At 36.4% G+C, this 15,039-nt stretch overlaps 2 protein-coding genes across 9 annotated transcripts in view; one reads left to right on the plus strand and one right to left on the minus strand.

The window, feature by feature from the left end:
- LOC6039898 overlaps nt 1-15,039 on the minus strand; it is a 153,265-nt gene that overhangs the window by 23,485 nt on the left and 114,741 nt on the right. The gene's annotated exons all lie outside the window — the stretch shown is intronic.
- LOC6039901 (probable multidrug resistance-associated protein lethal(2)03659) overlaps nt 1-15,039 on the plus strand; it is a 28,891-nt gene that overhangs the window by 453 nt on the left and 13,399 nt on the right. Inside the window, exons 2-4 of the mRNA XM_038257987.1 lie at nt 3,844-4,315; nt 4,381-4,588; nt 5,013-5,235. Of these exons, the coding sequence (XP_038113915.1) occupies nt 3,984-4,315; nt 4,381-4,588; nt 5,013-5,235 (763 nt within the window). The 5' untranslated portion in view covers nt 3,844-3,983. The remainder of the gene's footprint in view (nt 1-3,843; nt 4,316-4,380; nt 4,589-5,012; nt 5,236-15,039) is intronic.

The raw sequence follows: 15,039 nt of genomic DNA on the forward strand, positions 1-15,039 counted from the left end.
TCTCAAACGCTGGATGTTGCGCATCACAAACAGTATTGATTAGTGAGAGTGAAGATTCTTCGAGTTCGTGCATTCAATCATTATGACATTGATGTAGTGTTAACAATCGATTTGATTCTGGTGAGCACTTTAAAAAAACCAAATAAGTATCGATATGTCACCCTGAAGATGACTAAAAAGTGGGCCGAAACGTATTAGTGATAATGCACACGTGTTTGTAACCACTCGTTGACGCAAACTCTGCACTAAATTGTTGCAAAACTTGCACTAAACGTTCGGTTCGGGTGTAGAGCCGCGCGCAAAGCGGCGCGTGACGCAACAAAATACTGTAATATTTACAAACAACCTTGACCGTTATCAGTAGGCGCGTTCGCGGTCAGCGTCGAATCGTTTTAATAGAAAGCGAGATTCACCGTCGGCGATTACTCGCCAATCATCATTCTTGTGTTTGTGATGGCGGAATCGGCGATTGTTTATGTTTTGCTTTTTTCGGTTTCGGGTTGTTGTGTATTGCGCACATGGCACAGCGCACATGCGACCGTTTCTGTTTGTACAAACACCACAATACCTTCGGTTATTGATGGTTTGGGGCAGTTTGCCAACGCAAGTGTTTTAGCCTATATTTTTAGAATAATTTTTTTTTCTCAATTGAAATAATTACCCTAGAAAATTTATTCGCATTATTGTTTCCGTAAACAATCTTGAAATAGAAAGGGCCGTCTCGCGAAATTAAACTACTGGAACCTTGACTCTTCTCAGTTGAGTTCAGGCGCGAGGAGATTATTTCTTTTTCGACATTGGCATTGGGGAGAACGCCGTGTCCGCGGTCAGCGACGTAATCTTCTGAGCTAAACCAGTGCGAGCCGGTATTGGGGAAAACGGCCATGCCATCATGTGTCTCGTGATGAATGAGCTTCTAATGGTGTATAAGTATACTGCGTGGGTGGAGGCGAATGACTTGTGGAATCGCGTCTAATGTTTATTTTTGTTTAGATTAGTAAACATTTTGCATCCATGTTATTTTTTTTCAATTTTCAACAATTTAATTGGAGAATTTTGTTGTTAAATTTTGTGAGTAGTATTATAATTAGTTCGTCCATATAAAACATCATTAATTTTTGGTAACTGTCCGTTATGGTGCCTAGAAAAAAATATTTTGAGCATCTGTGTAAATTTTGATCGAAATTATTTAAGATTAACCCATTGATATCCGAGCCTAACGCTGGTGAAAAAAAGTTATTCATACAAAAATTACTTTTTTAAATCGATGATAACTTTTCAGGATTGAGTTTAAAAGCATGACGGGCCTTTAGACGGGCTTCGATTTAAAAATCGCCAAAAATCCATTTTTCAACCAATTTTCGATGCTTAAAAAGCATTGGAAAGGGGAACTCTTAAAATTTAATAAAATTTTAGGGTTGGAGTGTGACTTGTTTTATGTGACTTTGCCAATGTCATGTCATGTCATGTCATTTTTTTAGGGGTCAACTTTGGCTGTGTTTTTTAACTACCATCCCCTAAATTTTAAGTAAAAAGATGTATGCAGTAAATGTTCTAGTGTCCCACACTACACAGAAAAAAATACACATTATTTATCATTTATCAAAAGGCATCATGATAAATCATGTATATTTACATTAGATTCATTGGAAATTTACATTAAATTCATTGGAAATTTAGCGATTGAAAGAAAACCAAACACAACTTTTTTTAGTACAGGTAGTTTTGAAGTCAATGTTTGGCAGAAAAACATTGAATATATGATTTACATTAAATAAGAATTTACAGGAAGCCGAACCCGGTAGAAATTCCTTAGATTTGAGTTTCCATGCTCAACGTTTCCATTAGATTCATGATCTACATCAGATTTTCAACATTTCATTGAGTGAGTTTACATAAAAAACAGCAATTACGTGATGTGTAAATTTACATATTTTTTTCTATGTACCTGTGAAACATCTTTTCAAAATAAGAGTTGCTGCCTTTTGCTGCAGAAAACAGAACATAGGCCACACTCTTTTCCTACAGCAATCCAAGTCGAGCTCCTCATTCCGATTTGCCAATTCGAAGAAAAAATGATTTGAATTATTCCAACAAAACTAATGTAAATTTCCAACGAATCTAATGTAAATATACATCATTTATCATGATACCTTTTGGTACATGAAGATGAATAATGTGAATTTACAGGATTTTTTTCTAAGGAATTTCTACCGGGTTCGGCTTCCTGTAAATTCTTATTTAATGTAAATCATATATTCAATGTTTTTCTGCCAAACATTGACTTGAAAACTACCTGTACTAAAAAAAGTTGTGTTTGGTTTTCTTTCAATCGCTAAATTTCCAATGAATTTAATGTAAATTTCCAACGAATCTAATGTAAATATACATCATTTATCATGATACCTTTTGGTACATGAAGATGAATAATGTAAATTTACAGGATTTTTTTTGTGTAACTCAAAAATGCTTAGAGTTCTTTTTGCAGTGTTGCCAATTTAAAAAAAAGTATGTTTAGAAAGTGGAGGGCCTCATGGCGCGGTGGTTAGCGGCTTCGGCTGCCGATCCCTTAGTTGCTATGGGGCGCGGGTTCGATTCCCGCCTTATCCTCCTGGCCTTCTATCGGATGGGGAAGTAAAACGTCGGTCCAATTGCGTAAAAGAGGTTTTGGGTGACTCATCACACATAACCTTCGGACGCCTAGAAATGAGCAGAAACTTGCAACAGAGCCCACAAAAGACCCGGGAATCGTTAAAGTTGATTGCTTTGCCTTTTTTTATGTTTAGAAAACAATTAAAATTGGTTCTATTTTTAATATATATAATCAAATTTCTACCAAAAAAAAATACTTTTTTTGCAATTCCGTCGTGAAACTACTTACTTTTCCTGTCATTCTTGAACGACGAAATAGCCTACTTTTCTGTACCAAAAATAACAGAATCGAATAGCAACACTTTTCAGCACTTGTTTCGAAAAGTAACACTTTTCAACATTTTTTTGATTTAAACGATTTATTGACAAAATACATGAAAATTTGACATAAAATTTCACTCAGTGTGTGTTTTTTGGAATTGCAAAATATGTTATATGGAACTCTTTGCAAAACTTGATTTTTTCAGCACTCTTCGTATTTATCCAACTCGGTGAACCTCGTTGGATAAATATACGTCTCGTGCTGAAAAAAACCTCTTTTTGTAACTTGTTGCATAAACTACTATTTTTTAATTAGAAAATGCAAATCGCTGCTTGTGTGTTATCTTGGGCCATTTAAAAAAAAGGCCCAAGAGCAAGTTTTCTAGAATTTCCCATTTATGATTTTGTGGAAGAGATACAGCCTCTTAAAGTTTTTTTTTTTATTTTTTTGAAAAAAAAACATCAAACTTCAGTGCAAAAGATGCCCTTATAGTAACCTAAAACATAAGAAAAAATGCTAACACAGCTAAATATCCAGAAACCTACAGTGCCTTGATGATGTCTTGACTTTCTCTAAACTTACAAAAAGTCTGTTATCTTCCTCCATTCTGGTAATGTCTAATAGGCCGTAATAACATTGACTTTAATTTTTACCCAATTCATTGGTTCCATTTTCATTTGTCTTGGAAGATTTAATTAAAACTTTATAGTTTTTGTGTAAATTAAGATCATTAATTCCATTTAAAAAAATAAATTGATAACTATTTATATTTTTTATTTTCAATATTTCAAATTTAAGGATTACGATAGCTTCAGAACTCTTTATATCAATCACGCAAAGCAAGTTCCCTTGCACTGACCGCGTGAATATTTCCCGCGCTCGTAAATTCACCGGCAGATAACACGAAAGCATACCTCTCTTTATTGCAGGTCCATTATCAGCCACATCACGGGCAATATTGTGTAATCCTCATCCTACCTCATCGCGCCAAGTCGCCACGAGTCGGATTGAACTCGCTCCGGCGCACTGACTGAGTGAAATGTCCAGCTGAAACCCGCCGCCGACGACGATGAATCCAACCCAGTATGCGCAAGATCCGAGCATCCACGAGATGCGCCGGGAGGAGAACCCGGTGACCAAGGCGAACGGTCTGTCCCGGTACACGTTCTGGTGGCTTAGGAACCTGTTCCAGACGGGGCTGAAGCGGCCGATCGACGAGGCCGATATCTATGAAACGCTGTCGGCTCACCAGAGCGAACAGCTGTCGTACCAGTTTGAGGATCGCTGGAAGCTGGAGTTGAAGAAGGACAGACCGAGCTTTTTGCGGGTGATTGTGGCGATTTACGGGTGGACCATTTTGGCGAATGGGTTCATGTACACGACTATTGATTCGTTTTCAAGGCAAGAGAGATAATTTGGTAGACTGATTAGTAGATGTTTTTTAAAGGTTTTATTTGTTTCTGCAGGATAGTGCAGCCGCTGTGCCTTGGCGGACTGGTGTCCTACTTTGCCCCTGGCCAGACCACCATCAGCAAAACCGAAGCGTACTACTACGCGGGAGGAATTGTGGCCTGCTCGTTTGTTCCGGTCGCCGTGTTCCATCACTTTATTCTGTACATCTTCCAGATTGGCATGAAGATCCGGGTGGCGTGCTGTTCGTTGCTGTACAAAAAGGTATTGCCAAATCAACCCTCTAGATGTCCCTCCTCGGAAAGCTAGCTCTAATGTACACGACATTCGGAGAGGTCTCACCATCAAAAGAGCTCATCCTGTCAGTCAGTTTTCGCCGCGTGTCCGATTGAATGAATTATGTGACGGTGTCACACTGCTACCGGTCACATCCGACACAAAACAGGCCCGTGGCCTGGCGGTGTCCTGTCCATTTGGGTTCGCCGTAAACGTGAAATGGGACTAACGGCTTGAATGAATAAGTGAGCAAGAGTCGGCGATTCTGCGAACCCGAATGTTGTATACAGGGATGTGCCGATTTAGTATTCTTGTAGAAAGTAAAAATTACAAAATTTCTGTTCACCAAACAGCCAAACACCTGTAGAGACAGCTTTCTGATACAAGTCTTCTCCCGAAATTATCCCCGTAGGCCCTCCGGATCACGAAGGCGGCCGGAACGGACGGCCTCACCGGACAGGTGATTAATTTAATGTCCAACGACGTGGCCAAATTCGACACGGCCACCGGCTTCGTGCACGACATCTGGAAGGGTCCGATCGAGCTGGTCGTGCTCGGTTGGTTCATCTACCGCGAGATTGGCGTGGCCGGTCTGATTGGAATTGCGTTCCTGCTGAGCTTCATCCCGCTGCAAGGTAAGATGGAGTGGAGGGGGATCCCAAAATTGTTGACGTTGACGCAATCGTCGAAAAGACCCCACACTGTTTAAATAATACAGTAAATTGCTGCAACAGAAATAAAAAAAAAGAAAACCTTTCCCAAAATAGTCAAACTGCTCCAGCTGTGAAGTGTTTGGAATGCTCAAATATTGATGAAACGTGTTCTTGGTCGGTAGCATCCGATGTGGGGGGTTTGAAAAAGGTTGCTGTAGCCGGGGAAAGCACAGATAATCCCAGGAGGGGCATTAATCCCGTAAATTGACACCCCTTTTTTCTGCTGGATCCGGTGGGAGATGCCTCAAAGGTGCAAAAAAGGAACCTAGCCGCAGGCATGGGCGACCCTGGCAAGATTTGATATTTATAACATTCTCAGTCAATATTTTATGCTAAAAGCCATCTGTTTTCACTAATGACGAATTTAAAGTGAAAGTGCCACATAAATTGATCTGGAAAAAGTATAACTATTTCACCTATTCTTGAAACCTGGAACAGATAACAACTTTTAATGCTAAAATTCCATTTCCTACCAAAAATGAACAAATTGTTTACCAATTAGGTATTTTTTTGAATTTTCAGAGAAACTTTGTATCGTGTTCTGTTTTTAAGTTATAGCCACTCAAAATTCATTATTAGTTAAATACGTGATATTTTCAACCTGTAAAAGTCATGCCCAAGCTTGACAACATCTAATTTTTTTTTCCAAGGTGTCAGAAAATTTCCTACAAATTAGCTTAATTTTGATTGAAGATTGAAGCAATGGTTGTTGATTTGATTTTACATGAAAACAATTATGAAAGTTTTTCGACCTTTTACCAGTTTTTCTTTAATTGGCAACACTGCCAAATAAATTTTTATCCCCTTTGTACCATTTCCCAAAAATTGACAGTTTTTGTCATCTTAACCCTCAGCTGCCCATTTTTTTTTCGAAAATGTTTATGATTCCCGACTTTAGGAGGTCATTTTGAGCAACTTTTATTCTACGAAAAACTTTACTTCTCTTGTTTCATGTTTTTGTTGTTTTATTTTTAATATTTAAATTTGCATTTATCTTTTTCAGTTTATCTTTGTATTTGGTAGTATTTGGCCTATTCTACCATCTACTATCATTACATTTGGCCTTTCTAACTTTTTATGTTTTACCAATCACTTTCTCAATTTTTGCTTGTTTTTCACATTTTCTGCTCTATATGTACACCATTATCATTTAAATTGTTAAAAAAGCGTTACATACTGAATTTTCTTAACATTTAGGAAAAGTTAATAAAAACACAGCCAAAGTTGACCTCTAATACAAATTAGGGGAAGGTGGGGCAAGACGACCATATGGGGCAAAAGTAACAATCGCTAGTAAGGCCGTAATTTTTACAATTTTGATTATTTCCAGTATGAGGAATTGTTGCTAGCAATGCAATTAGCTGATTCTACTACCACATAACCACCAAAACGACGTAAACGCCACGGGGCATAATATTGAATGAAGTTTTTTTCAAAACCTTTGTTTCCTTATAATATTTGGAAAGTACAAGATAAGGCTTAGGATTCGTTTTAAGGCTCATTTTATCAAAATGCTATTTTTCCTAGATCAGTAGAGTGTCCCTACCAATGACTTGCACGTATTATAAAGTATGATTTATGTTTTGGTTATTTTTGTAAAGAGTTTTAAAAAAATCTTGTTTGTGTGGGGCAAGTGTACCATATGAATTTTTAGTATGGAAAAAATACGAATTGCTGCAGCAACATATTTTATTGTGAAAAAATACATAAAAGTTCTTAAAAACTGATAATCAATAGTTTAAAAAATTGTCCATACACTATATAATAATATCATGAATTTACTATTTATCATCTAAGTAATGTTTTATTCGAAAAACGGTCAAATTTTTAGTAAAATATTAAAAATGAAAAAAACGTTTCAAATTCATCCTAATCTGATGTATCTAAGTGATATTAGTTCAATTGTTAGTAAATTAGCATGTTTTTTCATGCATTGTTCCTCTTGCCCCAACGGGTTGTTCGTCTTGCCCCACTAGTTGAGTAAAACGTACGAAAAATCAAAAAAATTAAAATCAATTTTTTACATTAAAAAAACAGATTTTTTTAAAAACTTGTTCTATCAAAGTCTCAGTCAAGACCTGGAATAAGAATATTCCAATAAATCCGACAGATTTTTTAACGTTTTTAATGAGTTATAACGAGCATTTCCTTAGCTTGTTACACTTGCCCCACTTTCCCCTATATTTTTCAAAACATTAGCAAAGTCTTTTAAAACAAGTTACAACCTTATTTTCTTTTAATAAGAGTTCTTCTTTCTAATGTTTTTTTTTTAGATCAAAAAATGTTCTAATGATGTATAATGTCTTCTTTGGTCACAGAAAAGCTACACACAATAGGTCTATTCCCGTACTGCAGAATTCTGCAATTCTGCACGAAATCGGCAGCAGAGCGTTCCCGTACTTTTCTGCAACATAAGTAACTTTTTTCCCAGGCAGAACTTCTGCAATGAGCGAGACAGAAGTTGCAGCAAAACCGTTCCCGTACTTTTCTGCCAGCTCTCTCTTCTCTTTCTTGTTGAAAAGTGACTGCAAGTTGGTGTGATGGATGTTGAGTACACGCTTACATAAAGTTTGCAATTTGGGTGAAATCAAGCATTTTATTATTAGTTGTAATATTTTTTTTTGTTTTATTATTACTAAATTGAATTAGTCTTTTGAAGAGACGTTTGTATATTTGAAATTGATGGATTTTTTGGGAAGTTAGTTTTTTTTATGTCTGGTTTTATTGAGAACGATTTTTTTGTGTTCATTAATGTAAATGATATAGCGATAATTTTTAGTATTCAAATGATAACTTTTTGAATATACTAAATATGTGTGTTTAAATAATAGGTAAATTTAATTGCCAAGTAATAAATTGTACCTTTAACGGTGCTACCAATTTGTATTCTTATTTGAACCAAAAAATGTGATTTAATTTAGTCGAATTCTTAAATTTTAGGAAGTTTAAATTCTAAAATTCGGAAATTCTTAAATGCGCCATCTTGAATCACAAAAAGTACATTTTTTGGAGTCGTTAGAAAATCAGGTTTAGAGGATTTAGAGATTGAACATTTTGACGAGTTCTTCGCGTTCTTCGGAAAATAGAGTACGAATTGTTTCTATTTTTTTTTAAATATTTGAGTTTTCATTTTTTTATGTACAGAATTTTAAAATTTTATTTATTTTTGTTTTTTTTTATTTTTTATTATTTTTTTTAAACTGTGACTTTTGAATTTTTGGTGTTCTGAACTTTGAAATATTCAAACTTTTGACTCATTTATTTGGAATTTAAATATTTTTGAATTTTTAAGTTTAGGAACTTTTAAGTTAGAAACCTTTATTTTTTTATTTCGAATTTTGAAAATTAAGATTTTTTGAAATTTTCAATGTTTAATTTTTAATTATTTGAAATTTCAAGCTTTGAATTTCTGATTTATTGTTTTTTTCTGAAATAAATATTTGCATTTTTAAATTTCTCTAATATTTGATTTATTTTTTTAAAGTTCCTCAATTTGAAAAAAGTTCTTTTTATATTTTTAATCACGAATTTCTTAATTTTCAGATTTATAAATTTATGAGTTTCAAAATTGTAGAGTTTGTGATTATTTTTTTTATTTGTCAATTTCGCTGCGTCAACGTTGTTCTTCGATGTGAAATCCAATCATAATTTATTTATGTTATCTTTCAAACATTTTTCTATTAAAACATGTATTTATGGTCTATATAAATATTTTTATTGTTTTTTTCTGAAATAAATATTTGCATTTTTAAATTTCTCTAATATTTGATTTATTTTTTTAAAGTTCCTCAATTTGAAAAAAGTTCTTTTTATATTTTTAATCACGAATTTCTTAATTTTCAGATTTATAAATTTATGAGTTTCAAAATTGTAGAGTTTGTGATTATTTTTTTTATTTGTCAATTTCGCTGCGTCAACGTTGTTCTTCGATGTGAAATCCAATCATAATTTATTTATGTTATCTTTCAAACATTTTTCTATTAAAACATGTATTTATGGTCTATATAAATATTAGGGTGGGTACGTTTTTCAAAAAGTTCTCGGATCAAGTTTTAGTATGGTTCCCCTTGTAGGGCATGCCCATAGGGACTTTCATGCCAAATATCAGCTTATTTGGTTGTAAACTGGCTGCGCGCATCAGGGTTAAAGTTTACATGGGAATTACTATGGGAAAATTGGAAATTTTGTTCAAACACTCCTACAGGTCTGGGAAAATAACGCGCCAACTTCTGGTATGGTCAGGCCTATGGGAATGGTCTGGAGAACACTTTTCCCGAAGAGAGCATATGGATTCGTTGTCCCTAGACCTGGCGCATCGGCAAACAATCCAACGTCTCCGAAATCAACGGTTTTCCCCCAAAAAGCATCAAATTTTCCTTAGCATGCTATGAATGGTTGATGAACACCGCGACGCCATACGTCAGGCAGCTACCTTGTGGGTGAGAAACGGCTGGAATATTCAATTGCAAACCTTCTTTGAACTAGAAAATGATCATTTCGAGCAATCCTGATATTATTTAGTCGAATTCAGAATCTTTGCATAGCAAATTTGTATTTTTTTGCAAATATTTCAACCACGTGGTAGCTGCCTGACGTATGGCGTCGCGGTGTTCATCAACCATTCATAGCATGCTAAGGAAAATTTGATGCTTTTTGGGGGAAAACCGTTGATTTCGGAGACGTTGGATTGTTTGCCGATGCGCCAGGTCTAGGGACAACGAATCCATATGCTCTCTTCGGGAAAAGTGTTCTCCAGACCATTCCCCATAGGCCTGACCATACCAGAAGTTGGCGCGTTATTTTCCCAGACCTGTAGGAGTGTTTGAACAAAATTTCCAATTTTCCCATAGTAATTCCCATGTAAACTTTAACCCTGATGCGCGCAGCCAGTTTACAACCAAATAAGCTGATATTTGGCATGAAAGTCCCTATGGGCATGCCCTACAAGGGGAACCATACTAAAACTTGATCCGAGAACTTTTTGAAAAACGTACCCACCCTAATAAATATACCTCCTATATTACACCTTTTTCTTTTTTTAATTATGTTTTTTAAATGTACCTGCCATTCTCAGTTCTTAAATTGTTTACCTAATGTAAAGTTTTGAGTTGTTTCTAATATAAAATGTCTACCTAAGCATTATAAATTTCTAGTTTAATAAATGATACATGCTTGATTTTTTAGATAAAATGTTGATTTGCATAAAAAATAAGTCCCCGTTCTAGAGGTAAACTTCTTTCAATTACAATTTTTGTCAATCCATTTTTTTAATTGTTTTGAAATAATTTTAAAAAACTTCAATACCCAATTTGAGTAAATCCACTCAACTGTGTACAATATTGCAGAAAAAGTACCGGAACGCGCTACCCAGGCAAAAGTTTTGCGGCTTCTCTCCTTGCAGAACTTCTGCAAAAGAGAGAGATGAAGAGAGCGAGCTGAAAAGTAAGGGAACGTGCTGCAAAAAAGTGACTTATGCTGGCTGCAGAATTCTGCAGAAGCTGCAGAAATTCTGCAATTCTGCAAGTACGGGAATAGACCTAATATTTCATCCAAGTAAAAAAATACAAAAAATAATCGTTGTCCAAACTGTCAGAGAACTGCTCGAACCTAATTAAACACAAGCACAGTCAATCCGAGAAAAGCATCTTGTTAGAATTTGTGTTTAGAATACACCACAATTATTTTTGCAAAAAAAAAAAACAAAGAAACCATGTCTACTGCGTTTTTTTAACCGCAGAGACAGGATTCTTTGGACGAATCACATTGCACAAAATTAACAGGGGAGGAAGGATGCGTGGACATTAGGGTGTAATATCAAAATCGATTTTCCAGCACAGCACTTTTTCAGTTCCTTTTGGGGTCCTAAACAACTCCCCAAAGTTTGGGACCGATTGGTTTAGTCCTCACTTTGCGCAAAGCGATTCAATTTTCCATATAAATATGTATGGGGAAAACCATTTTTTAGGATTTTGATATTTAACAATTCGACGTTTCATGCCATATCAAAACCGGACTCATATTCGGATGCTCTGGAAGGTGCTCTACAACTTTGCCGAAGAGAGTATGGTGCTAACTTGCTCCTGAAAGAAGATATAGCGCCCTCAAAACTCGTCTAAAACGTGATTTTCGAGCAAAAAACACGTTTTAGACGAGTTTTGAACACGCTTTATCTTTTTTTAGAGGCAAGCTAGCACCATACTCTCTTCTGGAAAGTTGTAGAGCAGATTCCAGAGCATCCGAATATGAGTTCGGTTTTGATATAGCATGAAACGTGGATTTAATAAATATCAAAATCCAAAAAAATGGTTTTCTCCATACAAATTTATATGGAAAATTGAATCGCTTTGCGCAAAGTGAGGACTAAACCAATCGGTCCCAAACTTTGAGGAGAAGTTGAGGACCCCAATAGGAACTGAAAAAGTGCTGTGCTCACTAAATTTGGACAACTTTAATTTTTTCCATACAACCATATTACACCCTAGTGGACATACCGTACCAAACGTTCAAGTTGGTTATTGTGCGGTGTGCAAATTTGCCAAATAATTATATTTTTAGCGGGAAGAGGATTTGGAGTAATTTTGATGGTCTAGTGAAATTAATAGTGAAGATTTATGTGAGTCATGGAACATATTTCTGATATTAAATAATAATGAAAAAACTCATGTCTTGCAAACAAGCTCCAAACGTTTACACAAACTGGGACACCTTCCACATGCTTAAAGAGACCCTAATCCTTCACACGCGTAAACCATTCGACAGTCGCAAATAAATTGGAAAACTCGTCCCTAATTTACGACCTGTCCGCAGTTGGCGTTATTTTCCGCTACTATTAGTTGGGGAGACCGGTGCCTTTTTATGGACTTCCCCAACCTCGTTTCCTAACTGTGGGCAGAATGAGTCGCGGGCTGAAACAGCAAAGTTGCGTGTCCATTGAAGGTTTACTGGGGGAAACATCCGAGTAGGACGCTGAAGACCTCAATTTTGCACACGATTGTTTGGCACCCAAGCAAATATTCAACATTTTCGTTTTTCACGGGGGAATTTATTGGGTTCCGAATGGAGGCGCCTGGTATTTTCTAGCAGACAAAACTATGTTCACTTTCTCACGACAGTGGCCACGCCAAGAATGAGGCGGCGAGGGGAAACAAACTTTCACCCGTGGGCCTCATTTTTATGAGTTACTGAGCTTTAACAAAGAAAATTTGTTCACCCTCCATTCTTCCTTGTGGTGGAGCGGTTTCGACCCGGGGAGGTTATTGAGGCTGGGGGAAAACCGACAAATAACAGGGATATGCTTTCATAAATTTCCGCTCCATTGTACATTGCGGTGGAAAATGTGATTGAAACAGTCAATAATGTGGCAGTGTTTGTACCTTTGTATACTTTAACGGCCTTGCAGCAGCAGTGAAAAGCCAAAGGAAGTTTTACTTTTAAGAGCTTTCACACAGCCATAGTGCAATGACAATGGCATCCTTGTAAAGTTAATGTTGCTGGTTGGTTCGTAAATGTCAGCTTGAAGAAATAAAACGTTCAAATTGCTTTGCAGCTATTTGAGGCTTCTTTTCATTGGTTGTTGATGCTAAGTTTATATCCATTAGTCCAGACAACTCCATAAAACAAATTCTTTACCAAAATTTCACAATCTTATTACGAGAATATATTTTCACTGTCGCTGATCTCAACTATAATTTCTAAGCGGCTTCAAATTGATCTGAGAATGTATTGTTCAACATGACGAATAATATAAACACTAGGATGTAACAAAACGGGTAAGATTTGCGGGCCTTTCAGGGCATGATCCTCCAGGTGTACTGAGCCCGAATCTCAAATATAAGCTTGATTGGTTGCGACAGGACCTGGCCCTTTGACTTTGAATTTTAAATGGGATTTAATCCGTAAAATCGGTGCGCTTTGTTTTTTTCAGTTTTGAGCCCCGTCAAACATGTATAGGTCATCGCTGAAATTTTAAAGTTATCGCAGTTTTAGTGAAAAAAGTTGTTTTTTCCCGTTTTCGTCATGTTAAAGAACACCTTCAGTTTTTGAGTATGTTACGTAAAAATTTTGTGAGGAATCCACTAAAAATTCGTTCATACACAGGCTCTTTGGTCCAGACACGGTCAAAACGTCATTTTATGTTTTCATACGACTTTTTGAAATGTTTGGCTAGTTTTTTCGGTCCTCAAATTATTTTTCCTTGAAAGGCCAACTAACCACCTTTCATTTGCATCTAAGACAGCTAAAATCGGTTGAAATTGTGCGGAAATAAAAATGTGTTTTTTGCGAAAATTTACGAAAATGGCAATTTTTGGGACCACCCTAGCACGGTGTAGGTCACCCTAATAGCAAACAAAAAATACGTGTCTAGTTATTTTGGCTAAGGAACCCCCACACAATTTTTAAGCCCGATCGGTGATTTTTTTTTCGGTTTGTGCCCTTTTCAAATGGAATTGCAGTATATTCAAGGAGCTATTACACTACGGCACACAAACAATCAAACTCGCACTATTTGACAGTTTGCCAGTTTGCCTGCTTTGTTTGTTTGCCTGGATGTGTTTGTCTAAACGTCAGCCTGCATACATTTTGCCTTGTTTGCGAGTTTGGCACAAATAAGCTCGCGAGTTTGGCAAACTGTCAAACACGAAAAAGTGCGAGTTTGTTTGTTTTTTTTTTGCGGTAGTGTAATAGCTTCTTAAGCCGGGACCGTGGTGTAGGGGTAAGCGTGATTGCCTCTCACCCAGTCGGCCTGGGTTCGATCCCAGACGGTCCCGGTGGCATTTTTCGAGACGAGATTTGTCTGATCACGCCTTCCGTCGGAAGGGAAGTAAATGTTGGTCCCGGACTAACCTAAAAAAGGTTAGGTCGTTAGCTCAGTCCAGGTGTAGGAGTCGTCTCCCTGGGTCCTGCCTCGGTGGAGTCGCTGGTAGGCAGTTGAACTAACAATCCAAAGGTCGTCAGTTCGAATCCCGGGGTGGATGGAAGCTAAGGTGTAAAAAGAGGTTTGCAATTGCCTCAACAATCAAGCCTTCGAACACCTAGTTTCGAGTAGGAATCTCGCAATCGAGAACGCCAAGGCAATGCTGTAGAGCGAATAATTTGATTTGATTTTTTGTAATAGCTTCTTCAGTGAAGTTTATTAGGTAAACTTTTCAGCTCTTGTATAAATGAGAATTCTCTTTCGATTTTTGGTAGAGACTTGGGTAGAGACAAGTAGCCCGTTTCATCGTTCTAGAATGACAGGAGAACTAAGTAGTTTTACGACGGAATTGCAAAAAGAACTTCTCAGTGCTGTTATTTTTGGCGGTGATAAGTAGGCCGTTTGGTCATTCGATTATGACAGGGAAATTAAGCAATTTCACAATAAATTAGTAAAAAAAAACAAGTTTTCTTTACCGGGCATGATATCAACAAACAAAGATCGTCTGCACGACAATTCGAGAAAAAATAAAATGTTAGCTTTTAAATGGGATAAACGGAGCATAGTATCATCATATTACAAGTATTTTTGCTAATATGATTTTTTCCAAGAATAAAAAAATATTGGTATCTTTTTCTTTTATTTCACAAATTCCATTCTAAGCTAAAATTTGAAATCATTTCTATTTTTTAATTGTTGTTATTATGTTTATTTGTATTTTTAACGAATCACAATTTTACTTTTTAATCTATTAAAATACAGTGGACTCTCTCGCTGTCGATATTGAAGGGACCGTCGAGAGAGGTAGTTAT

Source organism: Culex quinquefasciatus, chromosome 1, assembly GCF_015732765.1.
Source record: "Culex quinquefasciatus strain JHB chromosome 1, VPISU_Cqui_1.0_pri_paternal, whole genome shotgun sequence".
Classification (NCBI taxonomy): domain Eukaryota; kingdom Metazoa; phylum Arthropoda; class Insecta; order Diptera; family Culicidae; genus Culex; species Culex quinquefasciatus.